At 35.9% G+C, this 26427-nt stretch overlaps 1 protein-coding gene across 1 annotated transcript in view; it reads right to left on the reverse strand.

Moving 5' to 3' along the window:
* POU2F1 (POU class 2 homeobox 1) overlaps nt 1–26427 on the reverse strand; it is a gene marked incomplete at its 3' end in the record, with an annotated part of 149081 nt that overhangs the window by 65706 nt on the left and 56948 nt on the right. The window contains 1 exon segment of the mRNA XM_084251446.1: nt 1863–1928. Within this exon segment, the coding sequence (XP_084107572.1) occupies nt 1863–1928 (66 nt within the window).

Consider the following 26427-nt stretch of genomic DNA (forward strand, 5'->3'; position numbering starts at 1 on the left):
ACCTTATACAGCCCTGAAAATGACTTTAGACCTGAACAAATACAAAGTGTTGATCAATTCTGATCTTATTTTACTGCAGTTCATGCACAAACCATATACAGATGCAAATCCTGATCCTGCCTTCATTTCCTGCCTGGTTTTGTGCCTCAATCCCTACTCCTTAAAAGAATAATATCTCAATTGCAGAGCTGTCATAAGAATGCAAATTGAAATCCAGTAATGCATACAGCGCTTATTAAGATTGCTAAGACTGTGTCATGGGGGAAGCAGATGATGTTATTAAATGATACAGGCACTTAATAAATGGTAGCAACTAAACTTCTCTTACAGAAATGGACTCCCCATGAGTTCGATGTAGTGGACTGTTTCAGTGTTCTCCAATCATTTTGCGAGTCTGTTCATCTTCCCTTAGAAATAAATGCTGCCTCTTCTGTGAAGCTGTTCTTTAGGCTCTGAGGTCCTGCTCCCTTTCCCCTAATGGCTTAATGCAATCAACTGCATCACTTCTCTCTGTAAACAAGTCACACCTCAGCAGGTAGCCAGAGCACCAATACTGGCAGAGGGACCAGGGCTACAGAACAATGAAAGACAGGGTCCAAACAAGCAACAGAGAAACAGCGGAAAAGAGAATGTGGCTGACAAATCAGACAGATGAGAATGCTGCCCTTGCCCTTTTCTCAGGAGGTGCCAGAAGGTCTACCTGGTCAGCCTCAGAGTAATTTGAGAAACATGTTCAACAACAGGAAGCCCCATGGCTAGGTTTCACATAAAGAGGCAAGTATACTTTAGAGATTAAAAGACTCACAGGTATCTCCAAATATAGAGCAGTTTAGAATGAAAGATAAATAAGGCAAAAGGCTACTATTGATATACTGATTAAACTCATCTACAAATTAAAAGATTTTGTGGCCAGGAGGGGTAGAAAGCAAAAAGTGACTCCACTTCTTATCATATCCTTAAAAGAAGAGGTCAAAGGGTGACACTCTGCAATTAAAAAACCTGATTTACTTTAGAAACTATTACTCTTCCATGTATCCCTAACCATAATTCCATCTTATTTGGTTGAGTATTTTAATTGATGCTTTTACCAGAAACTGTGGCAGTCCCTATATCATCTCTGGCAGATGATAAAGACATATAGTCTAATGTCTTCTAAGCCTCTAAAGCCTATTTGGCAAAAGCACTTTGTCAACTGAATTAAGCCATGAACCGAATTAAGAACAGAGACCTTGGTGATTCTCTTTTATGGACTTACCGTTCTCTCATAAGACCACAGCTTTCACTTTTATATAACATTAATTTTCTCCTGATAATTCATTTAATAACCAAATAAAAGGATACACTAGAAATAGGTATGTGTTTTAAACTACAGCTATACCATAACTTTAATATGATCTACAGTGAATGTGGGGTGGATAAGATTTCACTATTTTGATCAACACTTAATAATGAGAGTGATCTCTGACTGAAGGTTAGTGTGTAGCTTAAACTGTGCTCAACACTTCTCCAGTACCATGCACTACCACCTGTGAAATATATTATGCCCATTTCATAGTTGACTAAATTAAGCCATAGTTAGGAAATGGCAAATCCATAATTCACACCCACAACTATCTGACCTAAAGGACTCTCTCAACTATTCCACAGTTTTTCTGAGAGCAGCAAAAATGATGAAGGAAACTATAGAAGAAATCAGATAAGCTTAAGCAAACACCACCCAGTACCTACAAATACAAAATTCTAGTTGACATCTCAATTCTCAGATCAGTCTTGCCAAGTATGAGGCACAGTTGAATGGAGAGTTTCTTTCATTAGCTCTATTAAATCTAATTAAAAAGGTGGCTCTGAGAGGCATCTCTTACCTGTATTGCTGTCTCCACTCTCCATAGATGGTTTACTGGTTTCTGACGGATTGTTCATTCTTGAGTCTGCAATAAACAGGTGAAGAAGGCTTTTTTAAAAATTAGGAATGTAAGGTTAGGAAGGCAAAGTTGTAGCAGAGGAAAGGGTTAAGAATACTTCGTGTTACAATCCTACAGTTCAAGGAGAGACAGCATAATACTAAAACATCAGAAACTGCAAAGAAAGTTTATCTGAAAGAAATTCAATATTCCGGAATCTAAACCCTGAAGTAAACTACAAATAAACTATCTTCCGAAAGAATTTTAAGATTGTTCCAAGAAAGGTAAGAGAAATCTAACTTGAAAAAATTTATAATAGTCTAACATATAAAAGGAATAAATTCTTCAAAAGCATAAAATATGTAAAAGCCACAGAAGATATGGAATACTTCACAAAGTAAAGCATGTTAGTATCAAATAAAGTTTTTTCCCCATAAGTAAAGATATTAATTATAACCAAAACAATGTTGTCATATTCATAATAGACTGAACAGTAACTTAACGTCACAGGATAAATAGAAAACATGTGTAAGAAAAATGCCTAATATACTCTCCCATTCCCAAATTACACTAAATATATATTAAAGGAATATATGCCAAGTTCGTACCTCAGTCATAATCGATAGAAGAGTTGTATCACCAGGCATAACAGATATAGCTAATAATTTCAAAATTACATCATAACCACACCCACTTAAAAATTATATTATCTTGGTACCTAAATGAACTTGTCAATGTGGGTTTCTTTCTTACAGGGATATCTGTTTAATGAGGGTTTCATTGCAAAAATATGTAATACTAAGTATCCTGGAAGATCTGTAAGAGACAGAGCAATCTGCTTTTCTTCTACCTCTTCAAAGGGACAAAGACTAAATACAGTATATATCTCACTCTATTTTTGCAAACTGATCTTACCATATTTATAATCAAACAAGTTTACTATGAGGCAAATTCTGCCTTTGCCCATAATAAGCTTAAGACTCATTTAACTATAACTGTTAGTTGAGAATACTTAAATTATATTGTATATGATTTGTCAACCAAAGAGTACATTAGTAGTCCCAAACAAGTTGTCCAGTTGCATTATCCCCAAGCATAATGGATGAGAATCAGGAGTTCTTCTCCCCATAAATTTCATTTCCAACACAGAAGCTGTATACTAGTTGTTCTAATACAGTCTTGACAACAGAAGCTTGTCTTACGGATTTATAAAATTCTATCATATCTTTGGTTCAAATGTTCAAAAGGTTCAAATTCTGAGTCATAAATAATGGTGGTTCCATAACTTCTTCCCCACACCTACTGTACAGAAAAATTTTAAGAATCATCTGAAGACACACTAAGGTTTGAAAGGAACAGGTGTACAACTTGGTGAAAATCAGCTTTCTGAATGACTTAGCCAAAATCTTAGGAGAGTCAAAATCACAACAGATATAATAAAGTAATAAAAATGATGAACCAGTTAACATTCATAAAAAGGACAATTTTCCACACATCATAAAAACAAAAAAAGGTATAATTCTTAACAAGTCTCACCTTGTCCAGTTCATACCCTAATTTCCACATCTATAAATTAAAGATTACATCACAAGTATTCTACGTGAATCTGAAGAATTTTCCATTGTATTTTCAAGAGCTTCAAAAATATTTAACAAAATTGCAAAAAATAAAACAGCAAAATTTGGATTAACTGTGCAACTATGAGAAGACTATTTAAATATTATTCACTGCTAACTGAAAATAACAGAGATGTAATTTAATGGCAAGTATTTCAAAAAGGTACTTTAAAAGATACTTTCCTCAGTTCCCAACTTAGTAGATATAAAAGAGTAATTTTTTCCCCTGATATTTGAAGTTCTTTTTTCTCTCAACTGACTGTACAAGAAGTCTAATACACAGTCTACAAGTTGCTGTGGGGTGGGATTCTTGACCTCCATTTGTTGTTGTCATTTGCCCTTTTAACAGTGGTTTTCACCATGCAGTACAGATATTACTGCTATCTTGGATTTAGGCCATGCCTTCTGCCTAAGAAATCAAACATTTTCGGAATTATAGTTCTATTTTATTCTTGACAACTGTGAAGGTGATAGGGGCAGCCTTATTTTTCATTTGGGAAAAATAAGATACTAAGAAAAATATCATTTTCAAGGGTCTTAAAAGAGAGATAACAAAATCCTAAGAGGTCATATCATCTGATTCTCTAAGTGACCAGAGTAAGTTAAAGAAGTTTTGATAATTTTGCATACAGAAAAAACTCAGCACAAACGATGGCCAATGAGCCATTGTATATCTAAAAACTAAAGTGTCTTAATCTATTTTAAATAGTTACCAAAGACAGTTTCTATATTCAAAGCAGACATGTCCCTCCCCAAAGGCTTGTTGGTCTATAGGGAAAATTAAAAAAAGAAAAACAAAACAAAACAAAACAAAAACTTTTATGAAGAACAGAAGTTAGCTTTTATAACTAAAAAAAAAAATTATATCAGACCAAGTTTAAAAACAGTTAATAGTTTCTAAAATGCAAAAATTTACAGTCTTATTGTAGTAACCTTCTTACATTAGCATTTATGCACTATGACTCCACCTTCTTTTCCATTAAGCCTTTTTGGTTTTTATGTAACTCAGCTGTATTAAATATGCAAAATATATTATTAATATGTATATATTATTTAGGTACACGTTATACCTTATTTAAAATTCAGAATGTTTTTAGAACTTCATGAAATGCTCTCAAATAGACATTTCCAAAAAGCAAAAATGTCCTCCACTCAAATTGAATTCTAAATCCACACTATTTACTGAAAATATCCTCTGAACCAGAAGAACTAGTGGTAGGGAGGGACCTACTGCAAATTCCAGGATGCTTGTGCTTTGCAAATGCTTTCCTCCTTCCCTGCTCAATCCACTGTTCCCCCTCCCAGGAGCTGGTTGCATATGCGATTAAGCATTTATGCATAGTCAACCCCACACATGCTATTTCCATATTAAAGCTTATAAGAAAGAACTGTGCTGGTACCCACCTAGAACATAGTCACTGCAGTCCAGCATTGCTGTGAAATCTTCTAGAGGTTCAAACAGTCCAAAGCAAGGAAGAAACAGGTATCGGTTTGGGATGAGGGAAAGAAGGTGCTACTATTTCTAACAAATCTACACTAAATTCTTAACAGAACAAGGGTGGGAGGTGGAAGGTGGATCAAGGGGAGAAGAAAATACAACTTCAGTTACACCATAGCAATCTTCAACTGAATAAAGAAACTTCAGTTGCTCAGAGGAGTTTTAGTCTCTCCTACCAGCTAGGACTGACACTGTCAAGGCAACTGAAGCATGAAAAGTTCCCCTTTTTGTAATAAAATAGAAACAAAGATTGCAGCTGGCAGTTTCCATAATGAAGCTTAATCAGTATGCGCGTGATTAGGGCCTTATGCAAATCTCTCCTCGTTAGCACAGCAGCCAGCACTTTGAAGTCCAGGAACAATTCATTTACAGAATACACTGAAAGCACTCCCTGCATAATTTAAATCATTGCATAAATATTTATCAGCCTATTTGCATATTAATTGGCAGTGCATGAAGGGAAAAATTATCTCCTGAGTGCCAGCATAATAATTAGGAGGATAAAATGAGATTTCTTCCAATGGCCTGGCTTCTCGGACCTAACTTGAGATAGTACTGGGGGAGAAGGGAGGGACAGGAGACAGTTCTGTTAATATGCCACTGAAATGACACGTACAAATTAGAAACAACTCTACAGACTTAAGCACCTTTAATCTTATTCCTGCTGGCAACAATGACTTCAGTAATAAGAGGATTTGCAATAAAGCTTTCCACACAATCCAAATAATCCCAAGGAAACAATTAGCAAGGTAGAAGCAGAACACAGGACTGTCAAGATGGTGCTAGCCTTCTGATAGGGAATTTTCAAAATATTAACGTATACTGTTCAGGGAAAAGATCTCCTTAAAACAAGGCAACAATATAAACCCAGAAGAAGTGCAGGATCTATAAAATGATGTTCAGGAACACAAAATCTATTATCTACAAATCTTTTTATATTACAGACTTAACAGACTAGATTAGCTGAATGCAGTATAACCCCCCTCAAAATCAATCTGAAGTAAAACACAGTTTGCTACTTACATCGATTGTCCAAAAAATGGACCATATAATTACCTAGTATTTTACTTAGTATTTTAAAGTAAGTTTCACTTAATGAATATTTCTCTCTTACTTAACAATGCTTATTGTTTTAAAGGGAATTTACAAGGTAAAGCATCAACTCAAAACTATTTAGGCAAAACAACATGGTAACATTCCATTCAAATCATCACAGACAACTCAAGAGATACATTTAAAAAAATCCATGAAGTATCAGTACTCTGTTTTTAAAAATAAGTAAACAGAGGCAGAGATAGCTAAAACACTTTACCCAATGTCACACTAATAATTTAGAGTCATGATTCAAAACTGATTTTGCTGACATCAATATCTGAGTTTTTGGCTATTACTACACATTATGGACAGGTTATACATTAGGGGAACTAGCAGGCATGAACAAAAGCAGAGACAAAGATGGCTTGTTTTCAGTGCAGTGAGGAAACCAGTAATTGGTGACAAAGGTTTTGTGTTTAAACGTCAAGTATGTACAGATAAACAGCGAGTGTTCTAGGTTTGAGGACAGTACTCAAGGACACTGTGCCATTAGTAAACTTCGTTTATTTACAACCAGCCTCTAAGCATGGCAAGCGTCCGATTTAAACATGTTTATACATGAAGGTATATATAAAATATATCTTTTCCCCAACATTAGGATTGAAACTAAACTCAACATGCATATGAAAAAATAAAAAAGACATGGTTTTTATAAGGGACTTAAAAATAAAATTACCTTGCAAGTCAATAACAGAATAGCACCAAAAACTTTTTTCAGCTTTTGGATCAGCACTCTATTTCTTTTGCTAGTTTTTCTATTTTACAAAATTATAAAAATACATGTGAGGAGAAACTTAATACTACCATTTATACCTGTGAAACTTGTATAGATTCCTTCCCTGTTTGAACCTTAATTTTTTCATCTGTAAAAGGATAACACTGTCATGAGGCTGCTGTCAGGATAAATGTGCTCACACCTCTCAGACTAAGTCATGGACTAGAGCATGGGTAGTCATGTCACTTTTCAAGAGCATCAATTTTATTCAATAATAATTCACAACAGTGTGATAAAACAAGCAAGAATATATGCTAGAACATAATAAAAAATTCTAATGAGTCTTTAGGACAGAATGTTTTGGACTATCAAGTTCTGCTTGGAGGGAAAAGATGAGAAGCATGATGAAGGTGACTAGAACATAGATGTCAATAAATGTTTCTCTCCTCTTCTGTTTTTGTTGAATTTTACATTTCCAACCCGTACTTTATAGCATATATCTGCAATTCGCCTTCTATCTTTTGCAGTAACACCTCTGTACTTCCCTTCGTATGCCAATTTGGTCATTCCTAAAACTAAGGATGACTTGGAACTAGAGCCAGATAGTCACAGCTAACTAAGGAATGTTTGCTGGAAGGTAACTTGAAGGAGCAGGACCTCAGTAATTAATAATCACCCCTGCAGGGCCTCTGCACAGCAGGGGACTCATGAAGTACCAACTCAGATAAAGCACTCTCTCCACCTTCCCCTCTAGGGCACACTTACCATCTCCACTCCAGTTGCAGAGGGAGAGATGGGGGGCAGAAGGAGGCGGCACTGAGATGGTACTGAGATTCAGCTCTCCAGGTGACAGGCAGCTGACATTCTAACAAGGGAAAGACAACAAAACTCCCTTTCTGCCACTCTTAATATGGTGTGTTCTCGAGATAAAGTTTAAAAACTGGGAGGTTGTTCAGGTCTCTATACATGGACCATGGACGGGGGATGGATGGCAACCATCTTTTCCCTCAACTCCTCCAATCATAACGTAGGTAGGTATGAGAGAAGGGAATAAACAGCCTTTCCTCCGAAGTCTCATATGTTCAGTACACTTAATCCTTTACCTGAAATATCAAATTAACACTTAACCTAAAAAGAATATCCTTGTCAAAAAAAGAAAATCATTGCTGGAAGGTTTGTGGGATTTTTCAGTCATTCATACATTAGCGAGAATTAATCCAATTCAGTTGCTTTCCTTTAACACCTAGTTTAGGAGTTGATTAGTGACATAGTAGTTGTTTCCATTGGAAAAGGAGCCAATACACTTTTAAAATAAATGTTTATATGACCTGGACTTGGAGAGAGGGACGGGGTGGGGGGTGGGGCAAAGGGTTCATAAAGGTAGTAAAAATACCAAATTTACATGTAGAAGTATAAAAAGGAGCTGAAAGGGCAAAATTAAAATTCACTTATTTCAAAATTATACGTAATATTGAGCCTTTTCTCTTAAAGAAAGGAAGAACTGCTCTTTGGGAACCGAGAATTCATGGCTAACGCTAATTTATTAGAACGACTTTTCACTCATGGCCTTATGGACTTACAGGCCAGAAATAAAATAGAAGACAATGACAACTGAATTACAAACTAGCTTTTAAAAAACATACCTTTTATGAGTGAGTGAAATAAGGTCAGCCTGTACTCAACCTACCTAAATCACTGAATTCCAAAGTGGTCACATCCCATGTGAAAAGCCATTTGCACATACTATTCTGGACTGGCTGCCCAATGAGTACACCTGGCCGGTTCAATGTGTGGGAATTTTTGAGTCAACATTATTCCCACCCCCACCTCACTCTACCCCATAGTGAGGTTTCCATTTCATAGCTCCACAGGTTTCACCTACAGTCAATCTCAAGCATACTCAAATATCCCTTTTCATCTTTATCCCTTTTCAAAATCTGCTATTACTTTGGCATCCTATTAGCTTACTTACAGAAAACAATGATGCTGCCTCAACTACTGCTCAATAATACAAATGCTTATTTTACAAAAAAATTCATCCTAAAACCCATCACCCACATACAGCTTAAAATAATTTACTAGTGCCCCAAATCAAAAGAACATTACAGGATTTGAAAATTTCTTAGAGCACATTATGGGTATGAGCACTGCCACTATTTTTACACATTTATATCACCATATATATGAAACATGTCCTGAGGCTACAATATGGGTGTTTCAGGGATCTTTAAAAAAAAAAAAACAAAACAGGTTTTAAAATGAAGAGTCTCTCATTTCTAAAAATCTAATTTGCAAATGACAAGAAAGAATTTACTGTACCCATTTGGTCATTAAGCGCTGCCAAATAACCAGATATCTGAAGTATGACTTTTTTTTAAAAGAATACTTTGTCCAAAGGAGCAAAGACTATGAATTGGAGCAAAGAAAGTTTGTTCAATAAATGGTGCTGGGAAAACTGGGTCGCTACATGCAAAAGAATGAAGCTTGACCACTACCTCACACCATACACGAAAATCAACTCAAAATGGATTAAAGAACTAGACATAAGACCTGAAACCATAAAATACATAGAAGGAAATATAGGCGAAACACTACGGGATTTGCACATCAAAGACATCTTTACAGACACATCACCCAAAGCAGTGATAGTGAAGGCAAAGATAAACAGCTGGGACTACATCAAATTAAAGAGCTTCTGCACAGCAAAAGAGACAATAACAGAAACAAAGAGAAACCCCACCAACTGGGAGAACATTTTTGCACCCAACACTAATGATAAAGGACTGATCACAAAAATCTGCAAAGAGCTGATGAGACTCAACAACAACAAAGAAAATAATCCAGTCAAAAAATGGGCAGAAGAGCTAAAAAGAAACTTCTCTGAAGAAGAAATGCAAATGACCAACAGGCATATGAAAAAATGTTCAACATCACTTGTAATCAGGGAAATGCAAATCAAAACTACCATGAGATACCATCTTACACCAGTGAGAATGGCACATATTAAAAAAACTAGCAATAACAAATGTTGGCGAGGGTGTGGAGAAAAAGGAACTCTTCTGCACTGTTGGTGGGAGTGCAAACTGGTCCATCCACTATGGAGAGCTGTGTGGAGATTTCTGGACCTACTAAACACAGAGCTTCCATATGATCCAGCAATTCCACTCCTAGGTATTTACCCAAAGGACACAGAAACATCAATTCCAAAGAACACCTGCACCCCTATGTTTATAGCAGCACTATTTACAATAGCTAAGCTTTGGAAACAACCCAAATGCCCAAAAATAGATGACTGGATCAAGAAGATGTGGTGCATATATACCATGGAATATTACTCAGCATTCAAAAAAGATAAACACATGCAATTTGCAGCAACATGGATGGCGCTGGAAGGGATCATGCTCAGCAAAATAAGCCAGAAAGAAAAAGAAAAATACCGGATGGTCTCACTCATAGCAGGAACCTAGAAAACTTAAATAAGGGACCAGGAAAATGAATAACTATAAGAAAGTGAAAGTCAAAATCAACAAAAAACTATGAACCAGAGACACTCTATGGGGGGTAGAGGGCGTGAGGGGAGGGATTGGGGTCAGAATGGGGGGTTGCAATTGTATGGGGAATATAAAAATAAAATTTATTAATAATAAAAAAAGATACACTGCTGAGGGAAAAACTGGGCGAGACCGGAGAGGTATGTTGTAAAAAAAAAAAAAAAGAATACTTTGTCCCTAATATTTTATAGCTGTCTTGTTCATGTCTAATTCAACATATCACAGAAACATCACTCTTTTCCTTGATTTATAAATAATTATTTAAATAGTCTAATTAAAGGGGCCTCCCTGGTGGCGCAAGGGGTTAAGCACAGCACTGTGAAGCTATCCACAGCTTCTGCAGCAAGAGTTTAATCAGGCCAGCCAGGGAGCTACCCACATGGCACAGCAGACCTCTTCTGCCTCTCCCGCTACTCCCCTCAGCAGTGTACTTAGGTCAGTCTGCCTGTTCTGTTCCCCGCTCTTTCTCTGGTGAATCCTCTCACTCTCCACACCTCTGGCCTTTACCCCAGTTCTTGTATGCATAAATAAATAAATCATAAAAAAAATAGTGTAATTAAAAATAAGAAGTACAACAAGTATGAACAGGTTTGGAAGCACAAACAAGTAAATGAGTCTTGATACCCATACGCACTACTAGGAGGAAATAACATAAACTACTAAGTAAGCACTCAGCATACTGCAGGGCATGTTTTTTGTTTTTGTTTTAAAAGATTTATTTATTAATTTTTGTATAGAAGAACTGGGGTATAGGACAAAGGTGCAAGGTGAGAGGACTCACCATAGAGAGTGAGGAACTAAACAAGAGGATTTTACTGAAATACACTGCTAAGGGGAGCTGAGGGCGAGATGGGAGAGCTCTGTTGCACTATATGTGGCTTAGCTCCCTAGCCAGGACAAGAACTCAGGCCGTATGTTGATAGCACTGAGACTAATTCCTCGGCCACCAGGGAGCATCCACAGGGAATGTATTAATCTAATCAGTGATTTGAGGGTTGGTTCATTTACAAAGGGACCATGTTGTAGAGCAGCTAGTGTTAGGTGGTCCATGTATCGGTCTTTCTCTTAAACTGCTATCTTGTATTTCTACAGCCATGTACAGAATTCATCCACTACTCAGTCTAAAACTCTGGCATCTTTTAGTAAACATTACAAAATTCAATCCTAAATTTCTTACTTGTAAAAACTCAAATCTTACATAACTCTTAAGTTTCACCATTGCACTCGACATCTATCCATCTGTTCATTACACTAGACTATCCTATAGTATCATCCTGTTACTTTATTGCTATTGTTATAACTGCCTTTTCTTCATTCTAGTTTAAAATAAAGAGTTTTGCAAAGTAATGAATACTTCCAACAAGTATACTTACTAAGTGCTGCCAGGCACTGGGGATACAATGTTGGACCACAGAATGCTTACAATTGTTAGTGGGGAGAAATATTAAGCAATCATCCAAATAGGTAATTACAAACTGTAACAATACCTTGGAGTAAAAAAGTGACTACAAGGCTTAAAGGCAGGCCTATAATTTGACTGGTATCTTGACTAATATTAGAGTTCTCTCCTACTTTAAGGATGGGAATATGACGTTTTCTCGGTCTCCACTTCTTGAATGCATGAAAAACAGGTTTTGTTCTTCTTAAAACCACAAGATGCTTTGATTATTCCCACCCATCCTTTGAACTACTCTTTCATTTCTGATATTGGTAATTTGTATCTTCTCTCTTTTCTTAGTTTCAGGCTTCATGAATTTGTGTTGACAACAAGAGTAGCAAGTTCTACATGACATTCAAAATTTTAACACACATTCCACCATTCAATTAATTAAATTGCTCTTCATACTAACTGGATGTTATCTAATGTCCTAATAATTAATAGATTAATGGCAATAACAGTAGCAGTAAAACATCTCGATCCTTTATGCAAAAAAAATCTACCTAATCTATAAAGACAGGTTTAAAATTTACAAATGAGATCTTTTTTCATTACCCTTGTCAAATAACTATTTGTTCTTCTGAAACCCTAGCACAGTAATATTTTTTTTAACTTTCTATTTTGATAAGTTGGACAAAATAAGTAAAAAGTAATCAGAAATTATAACCTTCACTCAAATTATGCATGAATCCATGTAGATACAAATAGGGTGAAGACAAAGTTTTTCTTACAGTAGAATGCCAAATAACAAATACAGAGAATAATATAATTAGAAAATCAACATTTGGAAACCATCATAGAAATACATTCAGTCACGAAGCAACAGATGCTAAATCTAGTGGAAAAAAATTTACAGTTTCCCCAAAAAAAAGGTCATTAATTACAAAAGGGTGAAGTGTAATTTTACATTGGACAAGCCTACCAAAGATCACTTAATCAAGTGATCAAAAGTGATCAAATATCACTTAATCAAGTGATCAAATATCACTTCTGTGATATTGCTATCAAAGATGCAAAACCTGAATGTAATCTTGAGAACTATCAGATAAACTCTAATTCAAAGAAATTTCATAAAAGATATTCTTTTAAATTGTCATAATCCTGAAAACCAAGGGGAGGCTAGGGAACTATTCCAGATCGAAAAATAGTAGAGCTATGACAACTAAACTCAAGGCTCAGGGCCTCCTCAGTGGTGCAAAGAGCTGAGACAGCACTATGAACCTGTCTGCAGCTACTGCAACACGAGTTCAATCCCAGGCCAGGGGGTGACCCATGTGGCGCAGCAGACCTCTCTTGACTGCCCGCTACTCCCCTCAGCAATGCATTTCAGTCAGTCCACCTGTTCTGTCCCCCACTCTGTCTCTGGTGAATCCTCTCACCCCATGTGGCTCTGGCCTGTACCCCAGTTCTTGTATGCATAAATAATCTTAAAAAAAATAAACTCAAGGCTTAACTCTGACTGTATTCTTTTGCTATGAAGGACATTTTGGGGGCAATTAGCAAAATCTGAATACAGTCTACGAATGTATCACTTAATTTCCTGAGTTTGATCATTGTATTGTAACTATAAAAGAATGTCCTTATTTGTAGGAATTACATGCTAAAGTTTTGTGGACTAATGGAGCATCAAGTTGAAAAGTTACTCTCAAAGGTTCAGGGAAAAAGTAAGTTATTAAGAGTGGAAATTTTCTGTGGGTCTTAGATTGGTTTAAAATATCAAGAAAAGGAGCAAAGAAAGAAAAAAATCCATACACACAGCATAGTTAATAATATTGAATTGAATATTTGAAAATCACTCAGTAAATTGTAAAATTATATATTGCCAGGTTCTTTTAAAACTGTTATTTATTTTCAGTCTTAGTAGAAGGTGATATATTTAGCTTTCCTACTTAAAAGGCCCTGAGTATCTGTTATAAATTGTACTGTTTTCTCAAAAGATGTTAAAAGCTAATCCCCAGGATCTGTGAATGTGACCTTAGTTGGAAAGAGGGTCTCTTGTACATGACAGTTAACATGAGGTCATTAGGATGGGCTGCAATCCTAAACTATTGCTGTCCTTACGTAAAGGGGAAATTTGCACACAGAGACACAAACATATGAAGGGAACATGAGAAGAGAGGTGTGGCATAGACTCTACCTCAGAGCCTTCAGGAAGAATGATTCTTGTTAACATCTTTATCCAAAATTTCTAGAACAATGAGACAGTAAGTTTCTGTTTTTTAAGCTACCCAGTTTGTAAGTAAGAAATTTAACACAACATCTGAACCACAATTTTCTCATTTGAAAAATGGGGATAATTATGCTATCTCCCAAGACTGTTATCAAAATTAAATTGAAAATGTGTTGTTTTGGGCCAGGGGTTAAAGTCTCAGCACTATCAAGCTATAGCCAGCCACTGTGGCATGAATTCAATCCCCAGCCAGGAAGCTAACCCATATGGCACAACAGACCTCTGCTCTGGTCAGCAGTGTATTTCAGTAGATTCACCTGTTCTGATCCCTTCTCTGTCTCTGGTGAATCATCTCACCCCTTATACCTCTGGCCTACACCCCAGTTCTTGTATGCATTAATAAATAAAAATAAATCTTTATAAAAGAAAATATGTTGTTTTGAATAATCAGGAATTATAAAAATAATATTGGTAATAATAATCTCTTGGTAAATATTTAATAGATACTATTAAGACTTTTCTCATGTTATAACAAAAGCTTTTATTTAAGTGGTACAGTTCAATATTTCCATGTTTTTCAACTGATTCTTAACCCAGGTTAAAAAAAACATATTTACCATATTTACTATACATAACAAGAATAGAGTCAATAATAATAGGACTATCTGAGTATGGGTCAAGTACTTGTTTGTTTTTTCCCACATGTTTTAATCCCTAAATAACATTTAAGTACATGTTTTCTTTTGAAAACTTTGAAGAACCACTTTATTGAGGTATGATCAACATATAAAAAACTATACATTTAATGTACCCAACTTAGTAAAAGATATACACCTATGAGATCAAGGTCATAAATTTATCCATCCAGCAGTTTGCTTTCATCCCCCATATTTTTTGTTTTTAATTAAAAGAAAAACTGGGGGGGGGGTGGAGATGAGCAAGAACACTTAACATAAAATCTACTCTCTTGGCTAATTTTTAAGGCTATAATACAGTAATATTAACAATGGTCTGCTGAAAACTTAAAATTTGGAGCCTCCCTGGTGGCCTAGGGGTTAAGTCTCTGCACTATCACCACCAAGGCCTGAGTTTGATCCCCACCAGGGAGCTAACCCAGGTATGACAAGGCAGATGTCTCCTATCTGGGACTACTGGTCCCCTCAGCAGTATATTTCAGTAAATCTGTCTGTTCTGTAATCTGCTCTCCACTCTGTCTCTGGTGAATCCTCTCACCCCCTGCACCTCTGGCCTACACCCTAGTTCTTCTATGCAAAAAGAAAAAAAAAACTTAAAATTTGAACCTCTCCCCCAAAAGAATAACCTCCCAAAAGAATGAATGAGCCTTTGGTCACATAAGCACTCTACAGTGATTCCAGGTAGATGTGATTCAGAGCCCTGGAAACAATTAATAGTATTTGGTGCTCCCAAATTCTATGATGAAAGAATATGGAATGTTAACAAGTTGATTATACAGACAAAGAGCAAAACATAGTTTTGCGCATAATGCTGTTTTTCCTTTTGTTCTACTGCCTGGACTCCTATACTCTATGATATCCAAAATGAAAGCATAAATGTAGAGATAATCTAGTTTATGCCTAGTAGTGTGGGTATTCCAAAATGTATTTTAAATATATTTATAATATACAAATATTTTACAAGCACCCTTTTTAAGGGGGTATAAGAACTAATACCTTTAATATAAATTCTCAAAATAGCTAACATGATTCCTATAGTTAAAATCATTTCAGAGGAAAATGCGGTTTCTCCAAGTCACCTCAATGTGTCTCTTATGTGTTCATTATTTTTGGATAGGTAAAATTAAGAGAAGAAATTATTCCATAATCAGTTCAGTTAACATGGGGTGGACTGGAACTATGATTAAATTTTAATTCCAAAAATAAAAAATGAATAGGTTTCATAGTTTAGTAATGGACTTTGAAATCAAAGAGAACTGTGTTTAAACTCTAAGTCCTAACATTGTGAACTCTATGACACTGTAAGCCTGTTTCCTCATTTGTGTAACTGGTAAAATACTGCTACCAATGGTCCTTCTCAGTCTAAAAGCTTTAATAGCTCCAGGCACTTAATTAAAGGTTTCTAATAGATAAAATATTATATGTAGAATAAATAAAGCCCTTGTATCTTCTCTGTTCTCACATGAATATTTTAAATTACACAAAATGAAAACCCATGAAACATAAATATAGCTTAGACATATTAATTTATACTTAAGATACTTAAAAAAGTAAAAATCTTTAAAAGGCACTACACTAGGAGTCAAAATATGTAGATTTTTTTCTTAGCCCCACAATGTGCAGCTGAACTTCCTTAAGCAAATTATTTGATCTCATTAATCTTCACTAACTCCTTTGTAAAATGGTGAAATGTAGGTTGAAATAGTCTAATTACTAGATTTTATAAAAATTTTATTTACAAATAATTCTGTTAAACTCTCATACAGGGATTATTACTAATGTTGTATGTTCACAGAATAAAGTAATACTTAACATAAAAATATATATACCCTACATGCATTAATTTTGCAACTTTTTCAAAAGAAATTCTGAATTATTTTTCACTGCTGGCTAGAGCACAGGCATTCCAAGCATCATTCAATTATATCAATAATATTAACAAAAAAGTAAAAAATATCAAACAGATTTCAGAGTTAAAAATGAAATATATATAGAGAGATAAGCTATTTTTATTGTTAATCCACAAAATTAAAGGCAATCATCATAACACCTGGATTTATCAGAGGCTACTAAATTAATAGCTTTTATTAGCAGAAAATATTTACCAGGTATAGAAAGACTGCATTCTTTCTTTGAATTGATTCATTGAAAACTGAGAGTAGTTTGGTAATTAAAAAGGCAGGAAAGCTCTTCTTACTTTTCCAGTCTATGAATACAAAAAGAGAAAAAGGCAAGACTGAGTAAGCTGTATAAAATAACCTAACAATTAAAAGGGGAACAATTATGCACGGTGGGGAACACTGGACTACTACAAGCTATGTCTAGCTCCCTTAGGCTGGCACCTTTCTTGTGTCTCTTTCTTCATCTACAGAGAATCTTCATCTGTCACTACTGCATAACACAGAGGTCAAGTAAGAAAGTTCTTGGAACACATATTATGTTATCTTTCATGAAGCTGGTTTTATAAAACAGTCTACTTTGTATTTTCTTTAAAAGGGCATATTTAATTAACATTAAAAAAAGGTGAAAAGATATTCAACACACTTATTATTAAAGAAATGCAGTCAAACCATAAAGTTATCACCTTACATTTGAGAATGAATATTATCAAAAAGACATGAAATAACAAGTGTTGGTGACAAAGTGGAGAAAAGGAAACCCCTTGTATGCTGTTGGTGAAAATGTAAATTGATGTAGTCATTATGAAAAACAGTATGGAGATTTCTCAAAAAAATTAATAGAAATGCCATATGGTCCAGCTATTCCACTTCTGGGTACTTGCCCAAAGAATATGAACGTAATAATTTGAAAAGATACACGGCACCCCTGTATTCACTGCAGTGTTATGTACAAATAGTCAAGATGTGTAAATAACCTAAGTGCCTATCAACAGATGAATGAATGAAAAAATACACAATGAAATACAACTTGGCTGTTAAAAAAAAAAAAATCTTGGCATCTGTGACAACATAAATGGACCCTGAGGATATTATGCTAAGTGCAATATAAAGAAACAAAGCAAATGTCCGAACAAAACAAAATAAAAACAAACTCTTAGACACAGAGAACAGATTGATGGTTACCAGAAAGGAGGGTGGGGGAGACATATAAAAAGGGCAAAAGGGGTCAATTGTATAGTGATGGAAGGAAACTAGACTTTGGATGGTGATCCCAATGTAGAGTATACAGATGCCAAATTATGAGGGTTTAACACATGAAAAATAAAAACAAAGTGCAGATCCCTGGAGAGAAATAAAGACCCGCAAAATCCAACATTAATTTCCCTCCAAATTTACAAGTATCTACTTAATGATTTTATACACACACACACACGATAGATATTGGTAGACTGATATAGATTGCTATCACTGTAAAGTGGTCTGGAGAAAAAAAAGAACAAAATTACATTTTATCTTTAGAAAATGAGAAACACAAATACTTGACACACACAGGTATGGAAATTCACTGTCACTGGTTGACCTCCAAAATCTTTAACATGAGGCAGCAGAATCTTGATCATTAGAGTTCAGCGAGGAGTTGGTTCCCGCTGACTCTTACATATACTTGTACTATCTAGCTATTACTGAATTAGTGACTAATCAATCTGAGAAAGCAGTGTTAAGTAATACCATCTGTTTTATAGAATTGTACTCAGTGCCCATGTAACTAGTGCATCTAAGTTTTTCCCTGTATAGTAAGTGATGTTACAATTTCATGAACCTTGAACAAAGGGCTTAAGGTGAAAACAAAATCAAATACGTAAATTCAAACTGCCTTTTTTTAAAATGGGTTACTTTTGTCATAGAATAGTAGTCATAATACTTGAAAGTAAAGATCAACATAAAATTCTGCCATAATTCTCAAACAGTGAGTAAAACTGAGACATTTTATTATATTACACAACTGAAAAGAAACTAATGTTTTTTTCTCTCATGAAACAAAAGTCTGATCTGTATGCATGTCTTTCATTTCTTTTACAGAATTTTAAAGTTCATTAAATTGTAAGAAGATACATCTAAAACAAAATGCAAGACAAAACAAAACAAGCACTGAGACAAATATATATAAAACAAATACAAACTTTAGTATGCCTAGCAAAACTCTCCAGAGCAGTAATTGTAATGAAAAAGGAAAATCCAGCCACCTTTCTTCTTTTACATCAATATGGTAGTCACAAAGAGACAAGATCTTTCTGGCTGCCCATAGGCATTAACCACAGATCTTTTATTCTTCTGAAATTTCCCCAACTTAAATTCGATGCAAATAAGCCAGGTGTGATCCCTAAAAAAACAGTAATCCTGCCTAGTCCCTACTGAGTTTCCATAGAAACACACACAGCTGGCAATGGGTAGAAGTTGTACTGGTCTCTCTGGTTTAAACCGTTTCAATACTCGTTGAGTGAAACAACATTTATAGCAGCTTAGCAATATACAAAAAAAAAAAAAAAAATCCTATCATTGCTTGAAACATTAAGTAAAATAAAGTGAAGTATTTTCTTCTAGTACAAAAGTGGTTTTTAGTCTAGTAGCAATAACTACTGTGTCTATGAAAAGCTACAAGATACAATCACCAAATGGTGACAATTCTTTGACTAAAGAAATAAAATGTTTTATGAGAATATCCCCTGTGGTTCACTTAAAGAAATAACCAATACCCAGAAAGAGAGAAACCAATATAAAAATCTAATTTAAGTTATATTAAATACTTTTCATTTTTTCCCTTAATTCAATATGACTATTCCTCGACTATAGTGAAAATATCTTTATAGCAGTGATTCTCTAAGAGCAGTAACTAAATCAGCATCATTAGCACCGCTTGGAAACTTACTAGTAACAAATTCTTGGCCCATACCTCAGACCTACAGAGTAAGAAGCTTTGGGGGTGGACACGTAGCAATTTGAATTTCATAAACCCTCCAAAGAATATGCTAATACATACTAAAGTTTGAGAAATACTGATTTACTATCAAATCTGAGAGCAGAAAAATATGAAACAGAAAATGCAATGCTTTGTCTTACTTTTTGGAACTAAGGTATGATAGTACAATAAAATATGAAGAACTACTCACTGGTATGCTGAATTCAGTCTGTTGGCTACCATCTCGTAAAACATCTACAGTGCTCAGCAGTGGCTCATCATTTCTTTACTACACATGCCAGCATAAAGAGAAAATCCAAGGTAGTCTACCCATGATCACCCAAGGACAGGAGAGAAGATGAAGGTTCTTGTACCTAAGACACTCAATGCACTACTTCTCATAAACTATTACTAATCACAGCCCATTTCTATCCACTGAGGTGTTCAGAGACAGGGCAACAAACCTAACCATCTATTTATAATAAAAGAGTAGAAACTATTCCAAGATATCAAATATGTATTTAGGGATGAGTATGAAGTGAATCATAAAGTCTAATATTCCTCACTATTTGTAAGAATTTTTTTAATGTGTTCTATTTATTAGGTAAAAGTGATGTATAAAAATGATACTAGTTTCAAGTGTTTCACATACTGATTCGGTATTTGTATATATTGCCAAATGATTGCCACAGAAAGTATAAATAAAAACTTTTAAAAAAACATACAAGATGTAGTTTTTCTTTAGTATATGACTCATTACATATAGCATTCATATTCTATAAAATAATTTTCATTTTTCCTTTAACTTCAATATACCCATTTATAATTTCCTTCCCTGTTTCCTCTAAGGAAATGGGCACTTCAAAGAAACAGCGAATTGGTGACATTAAAGTAACCACAGATAGAGAGAGGTAATGGAGGAAAACTACGGAGCAAAAAAAAAAAAAAATGCTAAATGCTGCTGGAATTGCAGGATTCCAGGCATAATTAAAAATTAATTACTAAATACCTTCAGTATTAAAACTCAGACTATACTTTTAAAGCTATACTTCAAGTGAACTGAAGACCAGTCACAATTTACAAAAAAAAAAAAAAAAAAAAAATCGAGGCAATTCAAAGGGAAGTGTTTTGTTACTTAATTCCCAGAATTATTCTGTAATTTGTTTTATCACAAGAAATATGATTAGAGTTATTTAAAAGTCAGATTTTTTACGTTACATACAAATCAGAGAATAAGCACACACATTTGTCTTGCTTTCTTCTGCTTGTCATTTTTTTTCTGTTAAGTTAGAAAATTTCTGAATCATAGAATTTTTTCATCGATGTTCAAGGAACATTTTAACTTAAGGAATAAATTCAAATCTCAATACCTAACATTAGTGTATGTCTAGCAATTATTATATTCTTCTGGGAAAAAGATATATAAAAGAAACAAGTCCTAGGGTAGCAGCAAGACAGGAAACCTCAGTAGGAAATTGATTCACAGGCTTGGAGCATCCCAGGTCCTCCTCTCACTACACCAGTGACTGTGAATGTATTATCTTTGTGACACAAGTGGGCCCAAATGGATCCCAAAATATACTAATTCTGTTGATTTTGATATTTGACTGCAGGCAACACACGCCAGTACATGCTGGTTGCCATTTCAACTCTTCCCTGGTTGGATGAGAGCAATGACATTTAGCAAAAGACCTCAGCTCAAAGGAAAGACCCGAATGACTAATTCCATCAGCCTACCTAGTGACTTGTTCAGGAATGGGCTACGTCCTAAATTTTACTAGATTCTGCCAATGAAATCAATGCAAAAGGTTCTGGCCCTTCTGGGACAGTCTCCACTTTCCATTGTTGTAAGTGTCTATTCTATTTCCATTGTTGTAAGTGTCTATTCTCCTTTCTCAGACACAAACAAGGAAGCATATTTCCTGGGCAGCTGCTGGCAGTTGTTTTGCCACTATGATGGAAAAAAAACTGAGGGCAAAGCAACATAAAGAGCCCATCTCTACCGGTCCTGAAGTCTCTGGTCTCTTGTGTTTATATCAGTTTCAGTTTCTGCAATCTTTTAATTGAAAGCAAACTACCAGTAACATAAGAGCTGCTAAGAATGCTGAACTGGCATTCACACATTAAAATTAGTTACGAGAGTTTACTAAGGATTATTCTGTTTTCTGCAAAGAAATGTGCCTCCACATTTGGCAACTTTTCAAAACTATTATAGGTGCACATTATGGACAAATTGAAATTTCCAAAACTTAGTCTTGTTATTTCATGTACAAGTGACATAAGTTATGGTTTTCTAGTCTCAATTCTTCCTCTCTTTCTATCACTTTAACTATATGCTTATATATGTGCACCAACATTTCTAGCTTACAATTTTTCAAAACTTAGTTTTCATGATATCATTAATGTTCAAAGCACCCATATTTCACAGTACAGTGTTCTGCATATAGTAAGAACAGGTCAGGAGTTACAGATCTAACTATATGCATAAATATGCAAATAGAAAAAGCACTATTAGTTTTATACCCATAAAAAAGCATACTTGAGTTTTAATGGATAAAGTTTTTGTAAAACTTCTCTTTTATAATTAAACATTTTTAGCTAAATTCTATACTTTCTCAATGTCTTTGGTTGGCTCCCAAGAATTTGACAAATTACTTTTACTTTGTTGCCCTAAATCAGCATAACTGAAAGAGCAAGGCTGTGCACTCAGTTTTCATTACCTTGTTGTAAAGAACCTCTCACAAGAATTCTTCCAGGTAAAAGCCAAGATGAACCTGCAGGGGTCTGACCAGAGGCTCCACACAGAAAAAAAATTTTTTTTAAGGTTTATTTATTTATACAAGAGCTGGGGTACAGGCCAGAGATGCAGGAAGGTGAAAGAATTTACCAGAGACAGAGTGGGGAGCAGAACAGGCAGATGGGCCAAAGACACTGTGGAGGGAAGCAGCGGGCGAGACAGGAGAGGTCTGCGGCGCCATGTGGGTATCTCCCTGGCTGGCCGGGAATCAAACCAGCGCTGTAGAGGCTGTGGACAGATTCACAGGACTGTGCTCAACCCACTGCGCCACAGGGGAGGCCCTCCACACAGAAATTTTAAGAAAATTTCAGAACAAGTAAGAAAACTTAAGCATGAAAACAATAATGATTTTAAATAAAAAGACGTTACAATATGAGAAAGTTCTAAAATAAAGAGGAAACAGGCAAATACGAAAGATTTTTGAATACCAAGCTTAGACTGCTTAGAAATAATATACAACTGGATTCTTATTGACCATATCTCTATTTGGCTTGAATTTAAGTCTCATTTTACCTGAATGCAAAAAACAAACAAAATGTTCCACTTAGGCCTCCCTGGTGGCACAAGGAGTTAAGTATAGTACTGTGAAGCTATCCTCAGCTTCTGGGCACTAGTTCAATACCCGCCCAGGGAGCAACCCACATGGTGCAGCAGACCTCTTCTGTCTCATCTGCTGCTCCCCTCAGCAGTGTATTTCAGTCAAACCGCCTGTTCTGTTCCCCACTGTGTCTCTGGTGATTCTCTCACCCCCCCACCCCACGTACTTCTGGCCTGTACCCCAGTTCTTGTATGCATAAATAAATATTTATTTAAAAAAGTAATAAAACAAAATGTTCCATTCATTCTGAGTCTCACTATTTCCTGATGCTAACTGAAGACTTAATTATATATGAACTAAAGAAAATTTCCTACTGTGTAATTTAAGAGAAAATAAAAATGTTAAAGACTTTTTAAAATATTAATGGCAGCTACTTTCTGAATTATCTCTAGTAGAATACAGTAGCTCCAGAATATACCTCTATTACAGACTCCACTTATTTCCTATTCAAACTCACTCATCAACTACAAGAAAAATTTCAGTGACATTTAAGGATTTCCGTATTACCCTGGTAGAGAAAAAAGCCTTCTTCAACCCATTCACGTTCATTACAATGGTTGTGATAACACCAAGCAACTGACTCAGCAGAAGGCCACTAAAAGAAATATTCTATTATAATTTTGGCCTCTGTTATAATGTTCATAGCTACACAAAAATAATGGCAGCACTTTCTAAAGACTTAGATGAAAATCCTAAAGCCATTAGCCCATCAGCAGATGATTCTATTAACCCTGCTCCAGACAGCAAACCTGATGCACTTAACAACTGCCAATAACTTCCAAAATGCAAAGTCAAGATAAAAATTCTAAGCAATGAGGAATGGTTGCCTATTATTAGAAATAGCATCAATAAGTAGGGTACATTTTAGCTAAATCAGATCAAGATTCTGTCTTGAATGAGTACAGAGTCTGGGCTGTCATTTCTCCTTCTAATATAATAGATATTATAAAAGAGACTAAAATGATGGTATGAGGGGGAAAAAGCACAATCTACTTTACCAGTAAGGAACCTCAGTAGCTCTTTCTCCCCAGTTCACCAGCTCTGAAAAGTGATAATTAATGTAATATAAATGTTTTTGAGTGTGTATGCATACAAGTATGCACACACACACAATTTTCTAACATGATTTTGAAAGAAAGCAACTAAGACAGTGTAACGAGCATGCCAGAGCAGGAGCACCTAGCCAGCAGCTCTATGAAACAGGTCTTGATGAAGTGATCATGATTCTGTATTCTAAGCTTGAATATACTATTGAACAGATTTTCACTTCAGAAACTGAGGAAATTTTAGGAAACTGCTATTTTGTTGGCTTATATAAAAACCTGGGTTTATAATTCAACTAACTTTAGCAAATATTTTACTTTACAGTGGTGTAGTGGCAGGAAGGGATGGAGCAGGATCTCTATGAACCTATGCAAATGGGTGAAGTAGAAAGTCCTGGAGCCCTCGGTGGCTTTTCAGGCTTTACCAAGTGGGGGGGAGGGGGGGAGATGATGATGATGATGATGATATCCCGGGAGGCTCTCCCAGTCCCCAGTAAGTCCTCACTCTCTCTGCTTCTCTGCTGGTGGTTCCGTTTCCATGACCACTGGGCGCAGCCCTTAAAAGCCCCTTCTCAGTCCAGGTAAATCCCACCTACTAATGCCCACACCCTAATCCAGGCGCCAGCCACCAGGCATGCATTCTGTACCGTAGGGATCCATCATTAATCTTAATGGCAGGAGGGCAGAAAAACATGCCAATTATTTACCCTACAAATGGGTTCACTAAAAATTGTCTATATGAGAACTAAGCACAAACCAGCAAATAAATCAAATTCCCCTGACCTAATGTTCTAAAGTGGGTTCTTAAAACCACTAATTGAATACAAAGTAGGGTTAAAATTAGGGTTATTTATAACTCAAGTCAGTAAACGAGGGATTTCAATTATGACAATACAGTGTGATCTTTACATCTTCATAAAATCAAAACTAATTTCCATTAAATGTTAGGCCACAGTGACCATCACGTAACCACACCCTCTCGGCACAGGATCACAGGAATTGGGCCTTTGCAATTTCTGTTCCTTCGGTGGAGGATTATTCTGCCCAGGTGCTGCCCACCATTTCAGTCTCTATCTGAATGTCATCTTCCCTGATTTTCACTCTAAAGAACATCCTCTCCTAAGTCACCCTGTTTTGTTCTATGTTATCTTAACTTTGAAACTTGTCTATTTGCCCCACTAGAAGGCAAGATCCTGAGCACAGACATGGGATTAGCCTTGTTCACTACAGTCACCTTCACACATGGCAAACCTGACAGGGACTGAGGGACTCAGTTGTTAAAAGAATGAACGCTTTGGGGCCTCCCCACTGGCACAGCGGGTTGAGCGCAGCAATGTGAAGTTGTCCTCAGCCTCTGCAGCACGGGTTCGATTCCTGGCCGGCCAGGGAGCGGCCCACATGAAACGGCAGACCTCCCCTATTGCACCTGGGGCTCCCCTCAGCAGTGTATTTTGGTCCATCTGCCTGCTCTGCTCCCCTCTGTCTCTGGTGAATCCTCTCACCCTCCCGTGCCTCTGGCCTGTGCCCCAACTCTTGTATTAAAAAATAAAATAAAATAAATCCTTAAAAAAAAAAAAAGAATGAATGCTTACCTAGAAAGTAAATAAATATTAATTCAAGGCTATCAGTTTACATCTGTAAGAAACTATTTCCAAAAAATGATATAAAATAAATATGCATTTATGGAATTCACCTACTGATTCTGAATAAAGGAAGTCCCATTAACAAAATCCTACTACAAGCATATCCCAGACAGCAGGTCCAAAATTTAATAGTCAAAAAAAAAACCACAAAAAACTGTCTAGCTAACACTTTTTTTTTTTTTTTTAGGTCTTGATCATAAGGGAGAGAGAGTAGCTTCTGGTTTATAATGTTCTTGGCCATTTAAGAAGTATTAAGTTCTATCTTATTATGTTTATAATGTCCCTCCTAGATTAGCATAGGTTCTCATAAACAATAAATTCAGAGCAACGTTCTAATTAGTGGATATGAAACCTGAGGACATTTTGAAACCTGAGGACATTTTGAGTAGAAACTCCAGATTCAAACTTTATTTTTTTTTTTCCAAGATTTATTTATTTATGGGGGCCTCCCTGGTGGTGCAAGGGGTTAAGACACAACTTATGAAGCTATCCACAGCCACTGCAGCACGAGTTTGATCCCCGGCCAGGAAGCTGATCCATATGGCGCAGCAGACCTCTCCTGTCTTACCCGCTGCTCCCCTTAGCAGTCAGTGTATTTCGGTCAATCTGCCTATTTTGTTCCCCACTCTGTCTCTGGTGAATCCTCTCACCCGCCCCCCATGCTGGGGTACAGGCCAGAGGTACAAAGGTGGGGGGGTGAGAGGATTCACCAGAGACAGAGTGGGGAGCAGGATTCACCAGAGACAGAATGGGGGGCAGAAGAGGCAGACTGACTGAAATACACTGCTAAGGAGAGTGGCAGGTAAGACA

Source organism: Talpa europaea (assembly GCF_964194135.1).
Source record: "Talpa europaea genome assembly, chromosome: 12".
NCBI lineage: Eukaryota > Metazoa > Chordata > Mammalia > Eulipotyphla > Talpidae > Talpa > Talpa europaea.